Source organism: Podarcis bocagei (genome assembly GCF_964188305.1).
Source record: "Podarcis bocagei genome assembly, chromosome: 4".
Lineage (NCBI taxonomy): Eukaryota > Metazoa > Chordata > Lepidosauria > Squamata > Lacertidae > Podarcis > Podarcis bocagei.
Genome location: NC_138128.1, coordinates 13,807,243 through 13,830,954, shown reverse-complemented (window position 1 = coordinate 13,830,954; position 23,712 = coordinate 13,807,243). Strand labels below are relative to the sequence as shown.

At 44.0% G+C, this 23,712-nt stretch overlaps 1 protein-coding gene across 5 annotated transcripts in view; it reads left to right on the top strand.

The window, feature by feature from the left end:
* Nucleotides 1–23,712, top strand: part of NAALADL2 (N-acetylated alpha-linked acidic dipeptidase like 2) — a 659,014-nt gene that overhangs the window by 359,536 nt on the left and 275,766 nt on the right. For all 5 annotated transcript variants that reach the window (XM_081190167.1, XM_081190168.1, XM_081190169.1 and 2 more), the window contains one exon: nucleotides 9,059–9,209. In XM_081190167.1, coding sequence (XP_081046293.1) covers nucleotides 9,059–9,209 — 151 coding nt within the window. The remainder of the gene's footprint in view (nucleotides 1–9,058; nucleotides 9,210–23,712) is intronic.

The following is a 23,712-nucleotide window of genomic DNA, read 5'->3' as shown; positions in this document are numbered from 1 at the left end:
GAGTAGAAAAACGAGAGTACCCCCTAAACATTTATTTATTTATTTTGGGGGGGAAGCACTGGATATAGCCAGAGTGGGGGGCCACACACATCTCATAAGGCAAGTCAGTGAAAAGACCCTGACATTTGCTTATTATGAGGATTAGGATGATAACGTGAAGTACGCTTAAAGAAAATTAAGGTGGTTCCCCACTCCCCGCCAATAAGAGGGAGAGAGAAGAAAGCGCCCTTTTTATTGTGGCAATGGCCCATTTTTCTCATTTGGAGAAAAAAGCATAGCAAGGAACTTTCAAGGAAAGATTTTATTTAATCTTAGTGATTAAATTAAATGTCATATGGGAGTGTATCTATACAGAGCTGAAAACTTTATTATGCTTCTTTATTTACATAAGCAGCAGCAGTAGCAGGTTTTTTGGTAAAGTTTGCCATCCTGAAAAGAGAGCTAGAGAACTATTTCAATTAATGCAGAAGATAATTTCTGTTCCATTCAGACTAAGTGCATCTTCTACCTTGTTAAGTCTTTATAGAAACAGCCTATCATTTCACAAGATTGCCTTCTGTGCTTGATTCCATCTATGTTTCGGGGGGGGGGCAGTTTACACATGGCTCCTGATTTCTTTCGAGTTTCTGTTCCTTAATATCATGATGCTACAGTATCCTTTTTGAGTTGCAAGAGGAGAGCAGGATGGCAAATGGGAATCCATTCACATCACAGGTGTCAGACTACACCTGGAGTCCTGTGTCCAATTCTGGGTGCCACAATTTAAGAAGGATATTGACAAGCTGGAACGTGGTCTGACGAGGGCGTCCAAGATCACAGAATCATAGAATCAAAGAATCATAGAGTTGGAAGAGACCACAAGGGCCATCGAGTCCAACCCCCTGCCAAGCAGGAAACACCATCAGAGCACTCCTGACATATGGTTGTCAAGCCTCTGCTTAAAGACCTCCAAAGAAGGAGACTCCACCACACTCCTTGGCAGCAAATTCCACTGTCGAACAGCTCTTACTGTCAGGAAGTTCTTCCTAATGTTTAGGTGGAATCTTCTTTCTTGTAGTTTGGATCCATTGCTCCGTGTCCGCTTCTCTGGAGCAGCAGAAAACAACCTTTCTCCCTCCTCTATGTGACATCCTTTTATATATTTGAACATGGCTGTCATATCACCCCTTAACCTCCTCTTCTCCAGGCTAAACATGCCCAGCTCCCTTAGCCGTTCCTCATAAGGCATCGTTTCCAGGCCTTTGACCATTTTGGTTGCCCTCCTCTGGACACGTTCCAGTTTGTCAGTGTCCTTCTTGAACTGTGGTGCCCAGAACTGGACACAGTACTCCAGGTGAGGTCTGACCAGAGCAGAATACAGTGGCACTATTACTTCCCTTGATCTAGATGCTATACTCCTATTGATGAGGCCCAGAATTGCATTGGCTTTTTTAGCTGCCGCGTCACACTGTTGGCTCATGTCAAGTTTGTGGTCAACCAAGACTCCTAGATCCTTTCCACATGTACTGCTCTCAAGCCAGGTGTCACCCATCTTGTAGATGACCAAGGGTCTGGAAACCAAGCCTTATGAGGAATGGTTGACGGAGCTGGGTATGTTTAGCCTGGGAAAGAGGAGGCTGAGAGGAGATATGATAGTCAACAAAAACAGAGTGGCTTGCCGAATTATTGGAGTATTACAATATATCCAAAACAATGGGAGAAATTGGAAGGATCTCAAAAGAGAAGATAGACAGGGACTGGAAGGTGTTTAAAGGATACTTGCAAAACCATATTGAAAAATCAGAACTACTATTAGAATAAACAAGTTCCATTTTAAATACTGAAATACTAAATAAGATGGATAACAATGTGTAATAGGAAAAAAAGCATGAAATTAGGTTAAAGGTGTGTGAAAGAAAGTAATAGAAGTGGAAAGCAATTGCAATTGAGTAGATTGGAAGTCTAACACAAAGGTGGGGTGAGGGGTGGTAGGTGGTGATGGGAAAAGAAATTATCTGTGGGATTGAGTGTAGGTATGTTTGAACATTTTAAAGGATTGTATGAAATGTATGTTTGTATGCTTGTATACTCGCAATATGTGTGTATTAATGCTGAGTTGTTTTAATAATAAAAACTTTTACAAAAAAAGAAAAAAAGAGGAGATATGATAGCTACCTTCAAATATCTAAAGGGCTGTCATATGAAGGGTGGAGCAACATGGTTTTCTCCTGCCCTGAAGGGTAAGACCCAGACCAATGGCTTCAAGTTACAAGAAGGGAGATTCTGACTAGACTTTCTGAGGGTATGAGCCATTCAACAGTGGAGCAGACTCCCACAAGAGTTGGTGGATTCTTCCTTGGAGGTTTTAAAGCAGAGGTTAGATGGCCATCTGCCATATATGATCTAGTTCAGATTCCTGTATCGCAGGGGGTTCGACCGGGTGACCCTCGAGGTCTCTTCCAACTCTACAATTCTATGATTTTGTGATTCTATTATCCTGCAGCACTTAAACATTTTAATGCATGTGTCCTGTTACCTTTGGGTTAGAGAGAGAGATCATTAAATGCCTCAGTCTTATTTTCTGCAACAAAAGAAGCTCCTATTGAACTATGTCCTTTTGACATCCATAATGGCAAAAGTAGCAGTATGATTAAGTATTTAATGTAGTGCCTTTGCTGCCTTGTTTGCATATATATATATATATATAGAGAGAGAGAGAGAGAGAGAGAGAGAGAGAGAGAGAGAGATGTGTACACTGCTTTGCTCTCATTCTAGCTCTGTTGATATAAAAGCTCTCACACACGCTGTCTTGTAGCAAAGGAACAAGAGGAGGGTGACATCTAATTAAATTCTTGCAATGCAAAGTAGTTATTCCTCTTCTTCTTTTTTTGCCGATAGTTTAAATGGCACTTTGCTTCCCGTCAGTGATTTTATGCATTGCCAATTAGTACACTGGAAAAAAAAGGGATTGCTCGCAGATTCTTATGACTCTAATTGGGACTTCTGCATGAAAGGCCCATCAGAATAAATATCCAGTAACTCATCCTTTGTCCGGCTAAGAACAGATAGGTCTCTGGTTCATTAGTATGGGCCATGCAACTGCCATACCTTGCACTGTGAACTTAGAAGAGCTTTCAGTACATACTCTGTAGGATTACCTAGTGTGGGGGTTAATTGGCATTGTTCCTAATCCTGCAATAATTTCCATGCATGCAGTTCATTTTAATGCATGCTGAATTAATATAACATTCAGAAATGTCAACACTGGAAAATGAGAATACCTTTGAAGAGGAGGGCCAGCTTACACTGTTACGCTCACATCCCATATTTTATTCCAGGACATCAGGCTTGCATGTCTGAAGGTTAGCCCATTTATCCCATGCCAAGTATGAATTTATTTGGTTCCATTCTCGCAACATTGCAAGTTGCACCACAGTGAGCCTTATAGTAGGGGCTGATACTCAGTTCTCCCCTTTTGCTCTTGACCTGCCAAACCCTCCCTCATGCTAACTCCCTAGCACAGCAACGTGTGCGCTCAAAGCCATTGCTTTTGGAAACAGAGCAGGAACTTAGGCTGCATCCACACAGCAATTTATTCCCTTGCCCTGACATTTCACTAATTGCTCATTTCTCCATTATATTTGAACCTTTGTACTGTGTACTAGCCATTTCCAGAAATCTAGTGGAATCTAGCAAAAGCTTCAGCACTCATTTCCATGCTCATTGCTTCTAGGAAGAAGAAAAAATCATTTGCAATCCCATTAATCCAGAAAATTGTGGGAGTATAGTGACGAACTGTGGCGTGGTATACTAGCATATAGTTATTTCCTGCCATTTCCGGGGGGGGGGGTGTGGAATCATGGGGGAACAGAAACATGCATGTGCTGAACGAATCAGGGAGTAGTGATTGGACAAAGCCTTGTGTTTTGTTGCACCATGCCTACTGGTGTGAATGAAATTTAACACAATATGCCAGTATATCAGAAAGAAGAAAAAAGCCACAGGTCCATAGCTCAACAGGTACTATAGCTTGAAATGAACATTATAAAATAGGCCAGAAGTACTGACATTACAGGGACGCGGGTGGCGCTGTGGGTAAAACCTCAGCACCTAGGACTTGCCGATCACATGGTCGGCGGTTCGAATCCCCGCGGCGGGGCGCGCTCCCATCGTTCGGTCCCAGCGCCTGCCAACCTAGCAGTTCGAAAGCACCTTCTTGGTGCAAGTAGATAAATAGGGACCGCTTACCAGCGGGAAGGTAAACGGCGTTCCGTGTGCTGCGTTGGCTCGCCAGATGCAGCTTGTCACGCTGGCCACGTGACCCGGAAGTGTCTGCGGACAGCACTGGCTCCCGGCCTATAGAGTGAGATGAGGGGTACTTTACCTTACTAACATTACAATCAATAAAACTAATGCAAGATTCCCCACCTCCCTTACCGCTCCGCCTTGCAAGGTGAGATTGGAAAGGAAAGGAGGGAGAGCATTGAAACTGATGGCTAAGACGACTAGGAGCAGCTTGCACTGATGTGAGCTAATTATGAGCGAAGGCAAACTTTCAAGGGGAGTTTCAACTCAGCTCATAATTGGTGGGGCTTTCTTGAACTGCGGAAGTTTATTTTCAAATCCCCCCCCAAGTTCTAGAAGTTTGGCACCACTCCTAATGGCCAGATGCTAACATGAGCTGAGTGAGAGAGAGCTTCACAGTACAAGAAATGTTTCTGCACCACACATTCAGATTAGAAGTATGTTGTCCTTTCGCACTGCATTTTTAATACAATAATGTGCCCAGCTGTGAATATACCAATTAGAGGACACTGGGCTCTGAATCACACTGTCTCTTAGACTCGGAGTGTAAACAGGCCCGCAGGTCAGTGTAGATGTGCATATTGTATGTATTTTTATTTCAAGGTCCCAAGGAGCAGCTAGAGAGATAAGAACTGACCACCATACAAATGAGCATTGCAGCCATTAGTTTCTACATGCTGTGGCTTTGTCATTGAAGTCAGCACTCTGAGAATTATATACCCAGCCCTTTCAGGCTTTACATGAAATTCGGGAAAACTAAATCAAACTGCCTGTGATTAAATTGGAACAAGGAGTCTTTAGAGATTTAGGGAAAGACCGTTGCTCTGGAATGATGGAAGTGGAACCAAATCTTGCATTTGAAACTAATCCAAGATTGTAATCATGAAACAACTCTGTGGGTTGATTGATGGGATAAAATGGTAATCAGTATCTTTCGAGAGACGGGGGAAGAGAGCAGGAAAGAGAGATGCCTTCTTCATGCATTCATGCAAATCTGTGGGAGTTGCTTCTCCATGTCACTGTCCCACATGATTGTGGTTTTGTATTAAATTATAGCCTGCCTTTTGATTGGCACATTCAAGGTGGCTAACAAAATTCAAAATGGAAGAAAGGATTTACATTAAATCAATAATAAAAAAAAACTGTACACTGTGTGGCATCATCACAACCTTGCTGGCCTTTCCATGTGGCTGTTGCATTTGCATATGGACAACAACCACAATAGCACCACAGGGAAGTAGCATCCCATGTGTGTGTAATGGGACAGACAATTGAGAGCACACTGATTCCCAGATGGTGGATCACAAGACAGATGTCTTGGGCAATCCTGGAAGAAGGAGATATTAATCTGAAGACAGGTTTCAGAATGACGTGGTCTCCAGCTAGATGGTCTCTGCAGTACACATCTAGGGATGGATAGGAATTTTTCATTTGGTCCACATTTTTTAAGCAAACCATCATAATTCACACTTCCTGGGCTAACACACAGCCTGGGATGCAATTATCTTTAGGATTTACCAATTCTCAAAATTTTGTGATACAGCATCAGCCCAATGTACTGAAATGCTACAGACATAGCCAGAATTGCATCTGCAGTGATGAGTAGGTAATAACAGTTTAAATAAATACATACATACTGTTTTGTGATCCAAGCGCTATTTAAATGTGTAATGAAGTGCGAATTGCTGTACAGATTCTTAAATAAATTGATAAATCACAGATTAATGTAGAACTAGGATGGAATGGAGTTGTGTGAATGAATGCATGGAAAACTGATACTGACCAGAAATAGTCTGATCAGCCTCTGAACATCAAAGGTTTAATAGTTAATGAAAGGAGTGGGAAGAGAGATTGGGATGGGGAGAGAAGTTCATTCAAGTATCAACAATCAAAGATTCAAGGTACAGTTTGTCCTTCCAATTTAAGTGGGTTTACCTGTTTCAGAGAGTGTGAATTAAGTAAGTTTGCTGTGAATCAAATATGATGCAAATGAAACTTCACCTCCATCTCTATATCTCAATAGTAGATTTTGCCTTATCCATCATATGCAATGTCCTCTGTCATTAGCAGAGTGCATGCAAAATACGTTGGAGTATGTAAGTTTATGCTTGCAGAGAAAAAGCCAAATCATGGCTAACTAAGGTCACGAGCTCAAGGTCATGAGCTCAAGCATCCCATGAGGTATAAGTCAGAGCCAGATGTGCTGCTGGCTTGAACTTAGCCTTCCTGTGTTGCATCTCTGCTGGAAAAGTACTTTACTGGAAAGACTGTCTATTCTGTAAGCTGTCTGCCTCGAATGAGAGGCAGACAGAAGTAGCATCACTTTATACTCTTACATAGTTGTTCTTCTACCTGTCAGTAAATTATACAGTTGCTGACCTTACTGAACTGCCTGGCGTATTTCTCCTACAAACAATGTCCTAGATTCAATTGCACACTCCGCTGGCGAGCTGCCTGCACTATGCAGACAATGTCTATGGTGTTTTCAACCCTTTATGGTGCATGTGACCGTACTTTTGCAAGGAATATTACTTACAAATTTCAGGACGCGTTTAAATTCCGAACAAGGCAGTTCCTGAGTCACCCTGCCCCCTCCTGCCTTACGCATTTTGCATAAAGACCGGGACAGCTTTCATTCAGTCACAAACCTAGTAAGGAGCACATCTCAGGGAAGGAAAAACACTGTGTGGGTAGATGGCTTGCACCGTTAATTCTCTGAACAATGCCCTGAGCACTTCTTGTGGGATTGCACTCCCTACGTTAATAATGCTCTGTGTGGAGAATTCACTCCTTTTGTCAGTCCTGAGCCTAGAAATAATGAGCTTGGAGAGAAAACATGGTGTGTCTTCTAGCAAGTGACGACTGTTCCACCTGGGGAGAGTAGCTTTACCCTTCCTGGAAATTTGGCTCCCAGTTCCTGCTCGTAATGAGTTTCCACTGATTGGCCTGGAGTCATTTCTAGCGGTTGGGAAACTGCATTTATAAATGCAAAATCTGGGATAAGTTATTTGACTGGGGTGTTTGTTTGGAGGAATGCTGACATATTGGTTCCCAAGAAACAGGGATTGTGTTTTAGGCCATGCTACATGTTTTAGCAATTGCACACCTTCTCCCCTGAATGGCTTGCGTAACCATGGCAGCAGGACCAGGCACTTGCTGTATTCTGTATCTAAGTTCCCTGAAGCCTATCAAAATAAAACAGCAGAGGAAAATATATATATATATTTCTTTTTTTTGGTAGGGGAAAACAAAATGCATTGCGTTTGTTCTTTCTGATTCCTAATGTGCATTACCACATTATTAGGACAAAGCAGCTTTGGGGCAGAGAAGTGACGGGGGAAAAGAGAGTTGAGGGAGGGAATTGATACCCAAGATAACTGAACAAGTAATCAGCAACAGTAAGATGTATTGGTTTGTGTTGATTAAGGCCACATCTACTCTATACATTTAAAGCAGTATCATATAATTTTCAATGGGCATGGGTTCCTCCTGAGAACTCTAGTTTGACAAGAGTGCTGAGTATGGAGAACTTACGAAACAGCAATGGGATACTAGCTCCACCCAAGGTATGATGGAGAACAGCAACAACTGACAAAAGATAGACATAATACAGTACAAGGACAGGAAGAAACATCACGAATAGTATAATAGCCACACACAAGAAGAACAAAGGGAGAGTTTGAAGGCTTTGCTTGTAGGACTGTAAATTATTTGATGTGTTAATGCAAATGGAAGTTGTTAAAACTGCAGCTGCGGTATAAGGGATTGTTATTCTGACTGGTGTGTAATTGGAATTTATAAGTTTTGGGAATGCAGAGTTAAAGTAAATTAATCAAATCATCAATTCTAGCATGTGGGGGCCCAGCAAAATAATATAATTTGGCATCTGAGCAATTGGCATTAAAAAATAAAATAAAATAAATAAAAAAATTACACAGAAGAGTGCTGAGTTAGGAGACCCGTATTCCTCTCACAGAGCTACAATTCCCAGAATTGTTTAACAATCAGTTGCTTCTCTCGGAGGGTTCTGAAGATTGTAATTCTGGCTGGTGGCAGGGGATATCGTAACAACTCTCAGCACCCTTCACAAACTAGAGTTGCTGGTTTATTGGCGGTTTTTGTTGTTGTTGTTGTTGTTAATGTTTAGTGCTTTAAATGTTTAAATGGTGTGCATGTGCTCAAAGTCAAGCCACAAACAATTTATGCTGTGATTTAGCTCTTTGGTAGGCTGCATAAGAACATCCCCAGTGATAATTTAGAAAGGAGTGCACTGATTTTGCGTTCAGCACTAGGATCTTGATCAATTAATTCTCTTTTGAAAATTCGCTCCACATTTGTTCCAACCATCTTCCTAGCTTTAGTTGTTGTGGTTCTGTTTTTGAAACTACATTTCGCTGTCTCCACAAGATTTTTGCAAATCATCTTAAGACTAATTTACAAGGCAATTCAAGCCTTAATAACAACAAGAACAATACTTCATTGATTAGCAATGAATTTCTTTAATCCTGCAAACCATCTCTCTGGCAGTCTGCGTTCTGCCCACAAGGGATATTCCTTACGCTTGTCCCAGGGTATGGTCTGAAAGCTCATGAAGCCACCACCTTGCTGAAGCTAAGCAGGTTTGGTTCTGGAGGGGTGACCACCAATGAACCACATGTATATCCTGCCTTGGATTCCAAGATGGAAGGAAGGTGGTATATAAATGTGAGAAGAGTGGGAAACAATGTTAACGACCTAATGCTGATGCTCTCCTTTTACTTGTGTGTCTTCCCAGCTTTCTCTGCTGGAAGAGGCAGGTTTTGGAGGTGCCCTTCTTTATGTCGATCCTTGCGATTTACCAAAGACTCAGAACCTGAGCAAGAAAGCATTTATGGTGTCCTTGAACGGTGGAGGTGATCCTTCTACACCGGGGTACCCAAGTATTGGTGAGTATTACAAAGAGTATTTTCCCACTGCATACTGCTGTTTTGTTAAGCTGTTGATTGAAAACTGGTGCATTAGAAACATGGGGAAATGGTGGCTCATAGGCCCTGCTGCTTGCTTACCAGGAGTACCTAAATATTTTGCTCCCCTTTGTTATGTGCACCCCAGGCTGACAGGGGCAGCCCAGCCCATTTCACCACCTGAGGCTCTTGCGCTTCTGTCACTTGAGGCGGCTGCTTTGCCCTGCCTCGTCTGCGAGCCGGCTCTGCAGACTCCTGAGATGTTGCTGGAAGCTGCTGCTGCCACTTCTCCACCAGCGACAGAGGCAGTGGGGCGGGAAGAGGGTGCCACCCAAGGCAGCTGCCTCAGGGGCAGACCAGCCCTGTCTGGATGTTACCAAGGCTGCATGATTGTTCATGCACACCTGGGAGAGAATTCTGGGTGCTAATTTTGAGCTGAATGGGTCTTACCTCTAGGAAGATACACATAGGGTTTTACTGCATGGGATGAATTTATGTAACATAGTGAATCTTCTCCAGGGAATGAGAAAGTCCTGAAGTCCTGAATATGTACGGCTGCTCAGTGTTACTAGCTGAAACAAGTGGCTTAGAAATTCTCTCTGTCTCTCTCGCCTCAATCTGTCTCACTTTCTAGGTGTAATAAAAATTAAAGTTTTGTTCTCCTGCAATTCAAATTAAGTGAGACCGTCTCCCACCCATGTTGTCAGAATCCTACAAAGCTTTCCTTTTGCACGATGCCCTTTTTCTCACCTGTGCCTGGGAGTTCCATGGTGGTTCGGTGAAAGAGATCACTTTGAACCTTGCAAAAACAGCAGCACCTGGAATCCAGAGTTGCCATTGCATTTAACAACATGGAAAATGCCCAGCACTGATTATCCCTGGACTCAGACTGGAGAGGCAGGTGGCCGCCTTAAAAAAAAGAAAAAAAAAGCAGCAATCTGTGGCTAATTGGGAGAGGACAGGGAGCAAGTGACACGTCAGCTTTTTTGCAGAGAGAAAAGCGAAGTGTAGTTGATAGTGAATTATGCCAGCACCTACCACTGAGTATTGGCAGCTGGTGAATGCTCCTGTTCTGATAGAATATTGGCAAAAGCCCTGGTTGGAGAAAAGCTTCAAACTGCTGCTTCCCTTGTTCCTATTATGAGTCAAGCACCTGGATCCTCAAAATAGGGAATTATTTCACAGTAGCTTAAATTCATGCTGGGCTAAGTGGGCAACCAAGTTCAGAGAACTTGACCTTAGTGTGAGATCATCTGCTGGTCCTCAGAGAGCCAGCGTGGTGTAGTGGTTAAGAGCAGTGGACTCATAATCTGGTGAACCGGGTTCGATTCCCCGCTCCTCCACATGCAGCTGCTGGGTGACCTTGGGCTGGTCACACTTCTCTGAAGTCTCTCAGCCTCACTCACCTCACAGAGTGTTTGTTGTGGGGGAGGAAAGGAAAGGAGATTGTGAGCTGCTTTGAGACTCCTTAAAGGGAGTGAAAGGTGGGATATCAAGTCCAAACACTTCTTCTTGTTGTTCTTCAACTGTTAGATCAAGACCCACTTGATCCAAGGTGGATCACAACTACCGCTGTGCAAATATATGGCAGTAGATCAAGGAATGGGTCCCCAGGTGCACATCTGGGTTAAAGTGGGACCCAAAAAGGTTGAAGATACCTGGTCTACTTGGGTATATTGTCTTCCTGTTCCAACTTCTCTTCACAGGCACTTTTGTCTGCTCAAATTTCAAGATCTATGGATTAGGGGAGCTTGATCATTCCAGTCTTCACAGTTTCCTATACAAAATTCAACTTCTCTTTACCTCTTGGACTAATGTTTGGAACACAACTATATTTTAAATGTTGCAGTCCAGCTCTCAGCAGTTGAATCATATCAAACCATGTATTTATATGTGTCTCTGAATATGGATGTTTGTGCCTGGCAGTTCCAGACTGGCCTCAGATTGTGCATTTAGTGGGGTGGACCAGGATTGTGGGACTCTTTACATAGTGAAATCAAATTGGCATTATCCGTCCTGAGTTTCAGTATGTTTAATGGCAATGGGGCCCACCTGAGAGGTGCTGGAACTGAGTTCTGGCGAGTTCTGGCTAGGTATATGTATGTAAGTGTGTGTGACATGTTCCTCTGTATCACCCCTCTCTTCTCTTGAGCCCAAGGCAGGATTACATAGCTAGGCTGAGAGCTGGTGGTTGGCCAAAGGTCACCCTGTCAGTGTTAGAAAAGGAAAAGGTTCTGACCTCCTTTGACTCCTTTGCCTGGTCCTCGGACCCTAGTTGGCACAAAAGAGTCCTTGAGAAAGAGTATCTTTGCAGAATGCTGCTTTTATTCTTGAAAAAGTATTTCGCATCCATGACCGGTAGCTTTCATACACCACAAACTCAGCCAACTTTCAACCAACCAACACTAACATTGACCACTCTCTATATATAGGTTCAATTAGGTGAAAGGTTGTATGAGTCATTGTAGGCCACTGACTCATGCTGACTTAGTTCTTTTAGCATTAAAGAAACAGTGGCCAATTTTTAGCTGTGACACACCCCAGGGAATTTCGTGAATTGACAGGGAATTGAATTTGGCTCTGTCCATCTGTTCCCAGCCAGTCACCCCACCTTGCTGGTCCTAGTCCAGCACTCAAACCAATACACCATGCCCAGATTAATGAAAAAATATAATGCAACAGAGAGGGACACGGGTGGCGCTGTGGGTTAAACCACAGAGCCAAGGACTTGCCGATCAGAAGGTCGGTGGTTTGAATCCCTGTGACGGGGTGAGCTCCTGTTGGTCGGTCCCTGCTCCTGCCAACCTAGCAGTTCGAAAGTGCATCAAAGTGCAAGTAGATAAATAGGTACCGCTCCGGCGGGAAGGTAAACGGTGTTTCCGTGTGCTGCTCTGGTTTGCCAGAAGGGGCTTAGTCATGCTGGCCACATGACCCGGAAGCTGTACGCCGGCTCCCTCGGCTAATAAAGCGAGATGAGCACCGCAACCCCAGAGTCGGTCACGACTGGACCTAATGGCCAGGGGTCCTTTACCTATAATGTGACAGAATCACAGGCAAAAAAAAAAAAGTGTTGAAGTTAATGCAGGCCAGAGGTAGGTTCATCCATCTGTATTTCTAACCCTGCTGTAGCTGCAGCAGAAGCTTGAGACTTTGTCCCCATCCCTGCTATGTGAGCCGGTTTGAGACTCAAGGTACCTGTTACACAGTAGGATGCGTTTCGCCGTCTTGCTCTTTTCTCAATGTTTTCCTCTCACTGTTTGGTGGCAGCGGCAGGGGGAGGGAGGGACCATTATGAACCCCACTGTGAAATTGTAACAAGGTTCCATCAAGCATATTTGGTGTGGTTACTTGTCCAGACACCGGAGATCTGACTTGAATTGGCACTAAATCAGCCGAAGCAACAATGCTGTAACACTGCATGACTGGAATGGCAAAGAAAGGTATGTGTGTGTGTTGAGGAGGAAGGGGGAAGAGAAATATTTGCCTCCTCCTCATCGAAGGGTGTTAGCTATTCGCAGCATGAAATGCTATGACATCTCAGTGGGAAGGCATTGAGCAATTTCTCGGCATCTCAGCCTACCTGACCTGGTGTTCTTAAGCACTGCCCTGGGGAGTGACAGAAGTAAATGTAGCAGCCTCCAGCTTTTACTCTTGTTCATTTCACGAGGAACGTTTGAAGAATGGCTTGCTGTTTATCTGTTCACTTGACCCCACAACGTTTTATGTACCCGCCATGAAAAGTAAAGTTAATTGAAACAGTTACACCACCTCTAGGGCTAAGGAGCTAAGGGTCCAGACTGTATGCACTGATTTTTTTGATGGATACAGTAAATGCTCTTTGGGGTGGTTCATAGAATACAACCAGAGATTTTGCAGGAGGGAAAACTGCATAGGCATGTGTGTTTGTGTGTGTGTGTGCATATATGTGTGTGTGTGTGTGTGTGTGTGTGTGTATGAATGAAATGGATGGTTTATGTCAAGCCTTTAACATTGTTTGCACATCTTTACAAGTCTGTAAATATGAGTTCTTGCCTCTTAAAGTCAAAGTCTTTTTTTCACCCCATCCAGAAACACAGCAGGGAATTCTTTTTTGCCTTCCTGGCTGCTTGTTAAAAGTTTGTCACAAGAACAGTGCAGATCACTGGACCTCCTCTGCTCACTGGATGTATTTATCCTTTATTTCTTGTATTTATATTCCACCTTCATATGCAATATGTTGCCAATGGAGGTTTAGTGGCGTTCGTCCCTCAGTGAAGGCTGCCAGAATAAAAACAGAAAGAAAAAAATGCCAAACCTGTTTGTATTCTTAATAAAACTTATCAGGATTCAGCTACAGTGGTACCTCGGGATGCGAACGTGATCTGTTCCAGAGCCCCATTCGCATCCCGAATGGAACGTAAGATGCGACGGTGTGTCTGTGCGTGTGTGGGTCGTGTTTTGCTGCTTCCGCACATGCATGTGATGTCATTTTGAGCGTCTGCGCATGCGCGAGCGGCGAAACCGGAAGTAACACACTCTGTTACTTCCGGGTTGCCGTGGAGCGCAACCTGAAATCACTCAACCTGAAGCACATTCAACCCGAGGTATGACTGTACAGGGAAATGCAGAACAAATAAACACTCATATGCTTATTGTGGGTTGCTTGTGGCCACTGGGAGAAAGGGATGGTGGGTTAGATGGGCCTCTGGTCTGATCCAATTGAGTTCTTCTTATGTACATCCCTGGCCCTGTAGGAATTCCTTATGGTAGGGTTGCCATATCCCGGACATACCCAGAATACTGTAGTTGGAAGCAGTGTCTGGTTGGAAATCAATAAAATGTCTGTGGAAATCTGGACATATGGGAAGCCATGTCGGCAATGTCGGTTCTGCCAATTTTCCAAAAAAGGGAAAAAGCTCAGCAATTTTGCTTCTGTGTCCGGATTTTCACTTTTTGAAATATGGCAACCCTACCACACGGAAGCTCAGTTTTTGCTGAAATCCCACAGTTCTTTCTAATGAGCAAACTTGCCTTTAAATGTGTCAGGGACAGGGCAGAGGAGGAATGGTGGAGACCGTCTCCCCATCCTGACACTTCCAGGGAGGAGGAAGAGGAAGACAGTATAGATTTACAACAGGGGTTTGAGGGAGGTCGCAACTCAGAGGCAGATCAAGGGGAAAGTTGTGAAATCATGGGAGAGCCAGAGCAACACCTGGCTGACATGTCGTTAGAAAGCATTCCAGACCCTGCCCCCGCCACCTCCCAGAACCTGGGGTGCCTTGAAAGTAGGAGAGCAAAGAGCTCAAAGACAGAGGGCAGGTAGCAGCACCCGTAGAAGTGATGAATGAGGAAGTGGAAGAGACTGGGGGGGTGGAGATTCACTTGGGACAACGCCATTATCCAAGAGGCTGGGTTCTATAGCCTCTCTCTTAAATTACTGAATAAAAAAGGACATTAAGAATCATTCCCTTTATATTCTGCCAGCCTCCTGATAAAATGCCTGCTTTAGGGAAACGCTACGACTAAGATTTGATACAGGGATCAGCCCATTGCCTCCTGTTTGAGAAATGTTGCTAGAGTGAAAGGAACATTGGAAGCTTCCTTTTACTATGTCAGACCATTGGTTCATCTATAGCTCAGTATCATCTTTACCACACCCACCAGTGTGACATGCAGCCCCCAGAAGGTGGCCTTTGAGGGAATGCATACCTTGGACTGAAAAGGGTTCCCCAACCCTAGTGTATGGGATGAGGAGGGAGAAAAGATGAGGCCCAGAAGAGAAAATGGCTGGCTATGAGGCCTTCTTCAGACTCAACAAGGCAGCAGAACAAGAGACCCTCCAAGTGTCCCTATTTTCCAGATTTATAAAAACCATCCCAGTTTCTGATTTGATCCCAGAATGTCCCGCTTGTTGTTAGGATGTCTCTATTTTCATCAGAGAAATGTTGGAGGGTTTGGAGTTATCTGACCCCAGAGCCATCTGAAGGCAGCTCTGTACAGGGAAGATTTTTAATGTTTAATGTTTAGTATGTTTTTATATATGTTGGAAGCTGCCCAGAGTGGCAGGGAAGAAGAAGAAGAAGAAGAAGAAGAAGAAGAAGAAGAAGAAGAAGAAGAAGAAGAAGAAGAAGAAGAAGAAGAAGAAGAAGAAGAAATAATAATAATAATAATAATAATAATAATAATAATAATAATAATAATAATAATAATAATAATAATAATAATAGAATAGGATGTCCCTATTTTCATTGGAGAAATGTTGGAGGATGTGGAACAATAAGGAAGGGGGGCCCATTCAAGGTCCAAGAGTGGCCCATCTGAATATGAATAATAATAGGAATATCAGTAGGGTGAGTCTTTTCTATGCGGGTTTTTCTTTCCTGCACTGCTTTCAGTCACTTGGGCTGTTGTTGGCAAGGAACTGTTAGGTTTTATCCGAGTGCTGTAATTCAGAGCATTCTCCTAAGCTGAAATCTCTCATCAGGTATATATATAAAAAAACTCAGTAAATGAAGATATGGAGAAAAGCTATTTACCAGGCTTCCTGTGTAAATAGCAAGACATCACTACTACAAGGAGTAAGAACCCCATTCCTGAGATAAGCCACTCGGTAATGGGATTTCTATCTCTGCCATTGGGTGGAGGGAACGAAACAAACAAACAAAATATCATAAGGAAGTGCTGAGAAAGCATGAGCGCTGAGAAGGCTGCTATCTGTTTCTGAAATGCTGAAATACAACAGCTTAGTTCAGTAAATACCTTACACTCTTGACAGAAGTTTCTAGAGAAATGCCCTTCTAAAAAATTAATCGGGCAAGTTATAGCAGTAGCAAAACGATGCTTTACTCTATGTTACTCTATGACAGCATGCATTGCACTGAGCTGTCACATCATTTATTTGAGAACCACAGCTTGTTGGTTTACATTATGATGTCCCAAACCGTGTGTGTGTGTGTGTGTGTGTGTGTGTGTGTGTGTGTTACACACAGCTTTTGTAGTACGGTGGTTAGAGTAGGAGCTAGGATACCAGGGTTGAAATCTCCAAGCTCATTCGGTGACCTTGGGCCAGCCACTGTCTCTGAACCTAACCTTTCTCATAGGGGTTCTTGTGGGGATTAAAGGAGGAGGGGAAGAACCATCTATGCCACCTTGAGCTCCTTTGAAAAGAAGGTGGGATATAGAATCTCAACTAAATCATCCATGGCAGTTGGTCATCCAACCTCTGCATAAAAACTACCAAGGAAGGAGAGTCCATCACCTCTCATGGGAGACCGTTCTACTGCTGAACAGTTCTTACCTTCAGAAAGCAATTCCTGTTCTTCCTTTCTTGTTACTTGAAGCCATTGATCCAGGTCCTACCATCTGGAGCAGGAGAAAACAAGCTTGCTCCACCTTCCAGGTGACAGTCCTTCAGGTATTTGAAGGTGGCTATCATATGTTCTCTCATTCTTCTTGTCCCCAGGCTAAACATACCCCACTCCTCATAAGGCTTAGTTTCCACACCCTTGATCATCTGGTCACCCTCCTCTGCATATATGCATTGTTGTTTTTGTTTAGTCGTTTAGTCGTGTCCGACTCTTTGTAACCCCATGGACCAGAGCACACCAGGCACTCCTGTCTTCCACTGCCTCCCGCAGTTTGGTCAAACTCATGTTGGTAGGTTCAAGAACACTGTCCAACCATCTCGTCCTCTGTCATCCCCTTCTCCTTGTGCCCTCCATCTTTCCCAGCATCAGGGTCTTTTCCAGGGAGTCTTCTCTTCTCATGAGGTGGCCAAAGTATTGGAGCCTCAGCTTCAGGATCTGTCCTTCCAGTGAACACTCAGGGCTGATTTCCTTCAGAATGGAGAGGTTTGATCTTCTTGCAGTCCATGGGACTCTCAAGAGTCTCCTCCAGCACCATAATTCAAAAGCATCAATTCTTCGGCGATCAGCCTTCTTTATGGTCCAGCTCTCACTTCCATACATCACTACTGGGAAAACCATAGCTTTTACTATACGAACCTTTGTCATCAAGGTGATGTCTCTTCTTTTTAAGATGCTGTCTAGGTTTGCCATTGCTTTTCTCCCAAGGAGCAGGCGTCTTTTAATTTTGTGACTGCTGTCACCATCTGCAGTGATCATGGAGCCCAAGAAAATAAAATCTCTCACTCCCTCCATTTCTTCCCCTTCTATTTGCCAGGAGGTGATGGGACCAGTGGCCATGATCTTCATGCATATATGCATAGATGAATATATATTTTCATCAAATCACACACTGTTCTCTCTCTCTCCTGTTTGTTTCCTTTTTTTTCAAAAACAAGAATTTGGGGCAAAAACAGCTAACTAGGTGAAACTGTAGCAAAAGCCAGCAGAACGCTCAAGAAGGATTCATGAAAAGCCCTTGACACTTACTGCTTTAGTAGTGTGGCATTGTTTAATTGAGCATAGTCAATTATTCTGCAGTATTTACAGAGGATCATTTAGAATATGCATAAGCACACAGACTGTGATTGAAATTTATGCCAATTTATTTGCAGTGAGAACAAGAATCCCATACTCTTAGTTGGCTGTTGTTTTTTAATCTGAGGTTTCTTCTTGCCTTCCTCTGCTTTTCTGATATTTCATTCCCTTGGAGACATGGAGCTGAACAGGCAAAAATAACTGGAAAAATCTGCATTGTCTAGTAGTTTCAATCACGCATATGCATCGTGGCATAAGGTGTTTCCTTGTAAATCATCTCAACTTTCACAAGATTTCTATAGCCCTTACTTGTATGGTCCTTCAAGGAGATATATAGCATAGAACTTGGAATTTAAATAGCCACATAATTTCCACCCACCCTCCTTGCATATTTGCCTTTGCAGCTGTGAGAGCAATCTGGTAAAAAAACCCTCTGGTTTTGGTTTGTTTTTGTTCCTTATTTATATTGAATCCTTTCATAACAAACTCTCAAAACCATTTCATATACATAGCTGCAGAGATCACTCTCCCAGTATGTGTGATCAAAATGGAAGTAATAGTATTTGCATGTTGTTAAGATGATGAGATTCCACTTCCTGCACTTCTTAGCCATAGAGCAGACGCATAATCCAAACACAGCAGTGAGGAATTTCTGCAAGTAGGACAGGATAGAAACAGAAGGAGGAAAAGGCAAGCTTTGCACCTTAGAAAAATGTGTGGTGCTTTCAAGTGCTGCTTGTCAATGATTATGTGCAAGTGAAACAAAAGCAGGGTGGGATTAGTGTATTTAGACCACATCTACTCAAAATATTTGCAAGTGTTATGCCCACCCAAAATGTTTTCTGCGTAACATTTGACCCAGCTAGAACCTTAAACCTTGCCATGCTGAAATTTCCCCTGGTCTTCAGGCAGAAAGGTTCTGGTGTTATTGCTGAGGAAACTCAGTTCGGATATTCAGTTTGGTCTTTGGAGAGGAAGCGGAGTTATGTCTTATGTGAATCAGAAGACCAGGTTAAGGACAAGAGCTTCAGCAGTCAAATAGCAGCAGCTCCTCTTTAATTTTGGCAACAGGTGCCTGCAGATTGACAGCTTGCAACATTTCTGATTTATGGCCAATGTGATCGTTACGGCTGCAGCACAAAGCTGCTTTTAATCGTATCACAGGTGGCCTTTGTTTACCACATAGGGAGATGTGCATCCATAATGGTTTGCCTCCCAGGGCAGCAGAACAAATTCCACAGTGATCTGCACACATAGTGTGGGCTGGGTTGGGGGCTCTGTGTTGGAAACCAATTCCCCAGCTGTACTTTTGTTGGGCTTCTGTCAATCAGCTTCCTCCACCTTTCCATGCCCTCCCTCGCCTACCCTCCAGACACCCATACTATATTTTCTCATTTTACCTGTCTAAAACCCAATTAAACTGATATCCCCCCTGAGCTTCCACCGGCCTGCATGAAGCAATGAGATATCAGTGCCATTCATGCATGAGGGAAAATAACACTCCAAAAAGTAAAAAAAAATAATGATGGAAGGGGAGGGGCATGGAACACAGTGGGGGGAGGGGAAAGCAAAAGCACATCTGCTTGTTCTTTTCTGATTCTTTCTTTCCTATAGCATTCTCTTTGGTTTCTTAGACCATGCAAAGTTGTCGCCTGAAAGTCAAATAGATTTTGTTCATGTTTCTCTATGTGTGCTTTTGAGGGAGATTATAAGAATTTGCCTGGAACCAGGTTGTTGTTCACCCCCCTTCCCTTCCACCCATCTCATGTCTAGAAATTACAAGCTGATCATCTCTGTTATTAGAGCGCTTGCTTATTAATGCTGTGTAATGAGCTAATCAGGGGGGACTTTTTTTCCTTTCGTGATGAAGATCAAGACTGAGGGTGGTTGGGAGGGAGCTGGTGATTTGGCTCAGAAGATCAGGCTCATGCTGGGAAATCCTGCTGGGAGTCATGGAATAAGACTAGCACCTAACGCCCAACATTTTTAGAGGGAAATGTGGGGCACCACCCTGGCGACCCCATCGCTCACCCCCTTATTGCTGCTGACCTCTTCCTCGCTCACCACAGCAACCCACTCACTCACTTGCCTCCTCTCTCCCCCTCTTACTTTTGTCTGATGTCTTCGCCGCCTGCTCCACAGCCTTGGGAATTGCTACATGGTCCAGAGTGGCCTGGGGAAGGTCGCCCCAGCCTATGCAGCCTCAGTAGATGCCATGTGGCCCAAAGTGGCCTGCTGGAACCTAAAATCTCTTGTCTTTTGGTCCCGTGCCAGAGCACAGGAGCGAAAGTGGGGCATCCAAGATCAAGATCAGAAGCAGGGGTGGCTCAATCCTAGATTGTTGTTGTTTAGTCGCTTAGTTGTGTCTGATTCTTCATGACCCCATGGACCAGAGCACGCTAGGCACTCCTGTCTTCCACTGCCTCCCGCAGTTTGGTCAAACTCATGTTGGTAGGTTCAAGAACACTGTCCAGCCATCTCGTCCTCTGTCGTCCCCTTTTCCTTGTGCCCTCAATCCTTCCCAACATCAGGGTCTTTTCCAGGGAGTCTTCTCTTCTCATGAGGTGGCCAAAGTATTGGAGCCTCAGCTTCAGGATCTGTCCTTCCAGTGAGCATGCGACTCTCAAGAGTCTCCTCCAGCACCATAATTCAAAAGCATCAATTCTTGGGCGATCAGCCTTCTTTATGGTCCAGCTCTCACTTCCATACATCACTACTGGGAAAACCATAGCTTTAACTATACGGACCTTTGTCCTAGATATCCTGGTGGAATCAGGACACTTGAGGGGTATGCTAGTTCACTAAATAACAGGAAGCAATGGGTAGGAATAAATGGCATAAAAGGGGATGAGATAGATTCATGGAGGCAGTGTGCAACATACATAAGAATGTCAGGACATCAGAAGAGCCTACGGCATCAGGCCAATGGTCCATCTACTCCAGCATCCTCACAGTGGCCAACCAGATGCTTGTGGGAACCCACAAGCAGGTTTCTACCCCAAGAGCACTCTTCCCCTCCTGTAGTTGCCAGCAACTGCCATTCAGAAGCATTGCTGACTCCAGCTGTGGAGGCAGAGCATAGTTGTCATGACTAGTAGCCACCGATAGCCATCTCCTCCATGGATTTGTCTAACCCTCTTTTAAAGCCGTCTAGGTAGGAGGCTGGATGTGGGTGGCGCTGTGGGTTAAACCACAGAGCCTAGGGCTTGCTGATCAGAAGGTCGGCAGTTCAAATCCCCGCGACGCGGTGAGCTCTTGTTGCTCGGTCCCTGCTCCTGCCAACCTAGGAGTTTGAAAGCACGTCAAAGTGCAAGCAGATAAACAGGTACCACTCTGGCGGGAAGGTAAACGGTGTTTTCGTGCGCTGCTCTGGTTCGCCAAAAGCGGCTTAGTCATGCTGGCCACATGACCTGGAAGCTGTACGCTGGCTCCCTTGGCCAATAAAGCGAGATGACCTTCAACCCCAGAGTTGGTCACGACTGGACCTAATGGTCAGGGGTCCATTTACCTTAGGTAGGAGGCTAACACTGCCTCCTGAGGGAGTGAGAAGAACTATGCACTGCATGAAGGAGTACTTATCTGTCAATCTTCCAACATTCAGCTGCAGTGGATGTCAGCAAGATGTGGCTTCAGGAGAGAGGTAGAAAAACTTTGTTCTATCCACTTTTTACAGGCCACACTTAATTTTATAAACTTGTACAATGTCACCTCTTACACAACTTTTCTCTACACTTAAAAGCTCCAAATGCTGTAACCTTTTTCACAGGGGAATACAGAGGTGGGGTAGCTCCCAGAGGTGCCCAGCCCCACTGTTCCAAGACCCATCACTGCTATTGGTCATCTTGCCATTGATGCAGCCAACTGACTGATTGCCCACCCGTGGTGATGGTGATGATGGTAGTGTCACCTGCGAACTCTCTGCTGACTTTATTATTCAGGTCCAGTCCCTAATGAGGCAATGGGGAGTTGGGGAATGTGTGAGCAGCCCAGAGGCCCCTGATCAGCATTGCTGCTGGTCTGCTCCATCCAGTGCTTGTCACAAGACTAGAATATAAACAGCACTGGTCAGGGGCAGCATGGCTTAACTTGCTTGAAGAATCAGCGAGGTGGAAAGACGGACACAGAATACGAAAAAGGAAGTCAGAGTGCATGTGTTGCCTTGCATAGAGTGAAGAGAACAGATTCTTCTTCGGGCATGCAGAATGATCATCTCAGGTGCAAGGCTGCCAGACTGGTCTGTTGATGGGAGATTAGGGAACTGTAGACCCTTGCAGATTCCAGAAGCTATTGTGATTATTATTATTATTATTATTATTATTATTATTATTATTATTAGGCCAAGGCTGGTGTGAGTCCTCCAAAAGATCCATTTCTGGAGCATGACAGGGGTAGAAGAAGGAACAACTTAGGCTGAATCCTAAACACATTCAGATCAATCCAGCATAGAATACTATTTTAAGGTCTTCTTTTCCCTCTGTTGCTGGACAGTGCTTGGACCTGGGTTAATTTTATGAAGACTTAATGGATACTGGCTTGCTTTATGCCACCTTTCTGTGCTCAGGATTGCTGCCTAAGTGGATCAAATCAGGATGTGCTGGGGATTGCTTTGTTTGGTAGAAAGATAAAGGTATCTGCATGTCCTGGAGGTCTCATGTGGGCATGCATATAAATACAGTCGTACCTTGGTTGATGAATGCCTTGCGACTTGAACGTTTTGGCTGCCGAACGCCGCAAACCCGGAAGTGAGTGTTCCAGTTTGCGAATGTTCTTTTGAACTCAAAAGTCCAACATGGCTTATGCAGCTTCTGATTGGCTGCTGGAACTTCCTGCAGTCAATCGGAAGCCACGCCTTGGTCTCTGAATGTTTTGGAAGTCGAACGGCCTTCTGGAATGGATTCCAATTGACTTCCGAGGTACCACTGTTGCGAGGATTTCTCTCATTGATCAATGTAAACCAATATTGGCAGATACAAACTGTAACCTGGCAGTGCTTAGGCTTAAGTTTCTGCTTTGCACACTGTCCCAGGCATTTTTGTAGCCAAGATGCTTGGGGTATATTTAAAATGACAACAAGGCTGTGCTCCGTAGCAAATTCATCAGAGCTGATGTTTATGAGAGGCAAATGCTGGGAGCTTGCAAAGCCTGCCCACCTGCAAGCTTCCCAAAATTTATTCTCCTGGCTCTGCAGGTGAATCTGAGAGCAGCTTTAGGAAGCTCACCCACCTCTAGCAAACATCTAACACTCTCGCTGTAACTGCAGATAAAGTTTTGAAACGGCTGATGTGTGGATTCTCCCTGTAAATTATATAGTATCTTTATGTCCTTCCGTTTTTAATCTTTCGTTCTGTGGTTTTTTTCTTTTTTCTTTTTTCTTTTTTAAACTGACTTGTGATAAAGTTCAGTATCTGGTTTAACCTGATATGGAATTGTGTACATCCCGAGGCATGTAGTGCTAGGAGGCTGGGACTGCACACCGCGGCTCCGAAAAGCTGCCACGCGAACACCTGCGTATGCACCTGCATCCAAATCAGCAGGCAGCGTTTGGAAGCAAGCGCCGCAAAGTCAGATGGCTGATTGTTTAAGCAATTAAAGGTGTAATTAGGTTTATAATTGAACTTTTGCCTGGCGTGTATTCTGAATCTGGCAAACAAGGATAAACCCACCAGTCTTTAGCCCAGCTTGATATCTGTTCAAGCTCATTGCTAGCCAGGCTTAGCGGATATATGCATTTGGCTAGTGGGGGTAGGGGGATAAGCCTCAGGTTTTATTTATATGCAGGCACACATTTTGTGGGCCCACCATCTTAGGCTTTTCATAGCACCGAAGACTTCTTTGCAGCTATTTTTACTGTGCTACTAACATTGCTATTTTGCCTGCTACAATCGCAACTGTTTCCCTTTCCCTTCTCCTCCTCATTTGGATAAGTTATTATTAAAATGGATTCCTTTTGCAAGTCTCTCTATAGGATACTCGTAAAAGAAAACAAGAAGGTATTAAATCTGTAAGTAAAATAACTTCCCAAATACATATTCTTGAAAGCAATTCGTTTCTGAGTGGATTTGAGA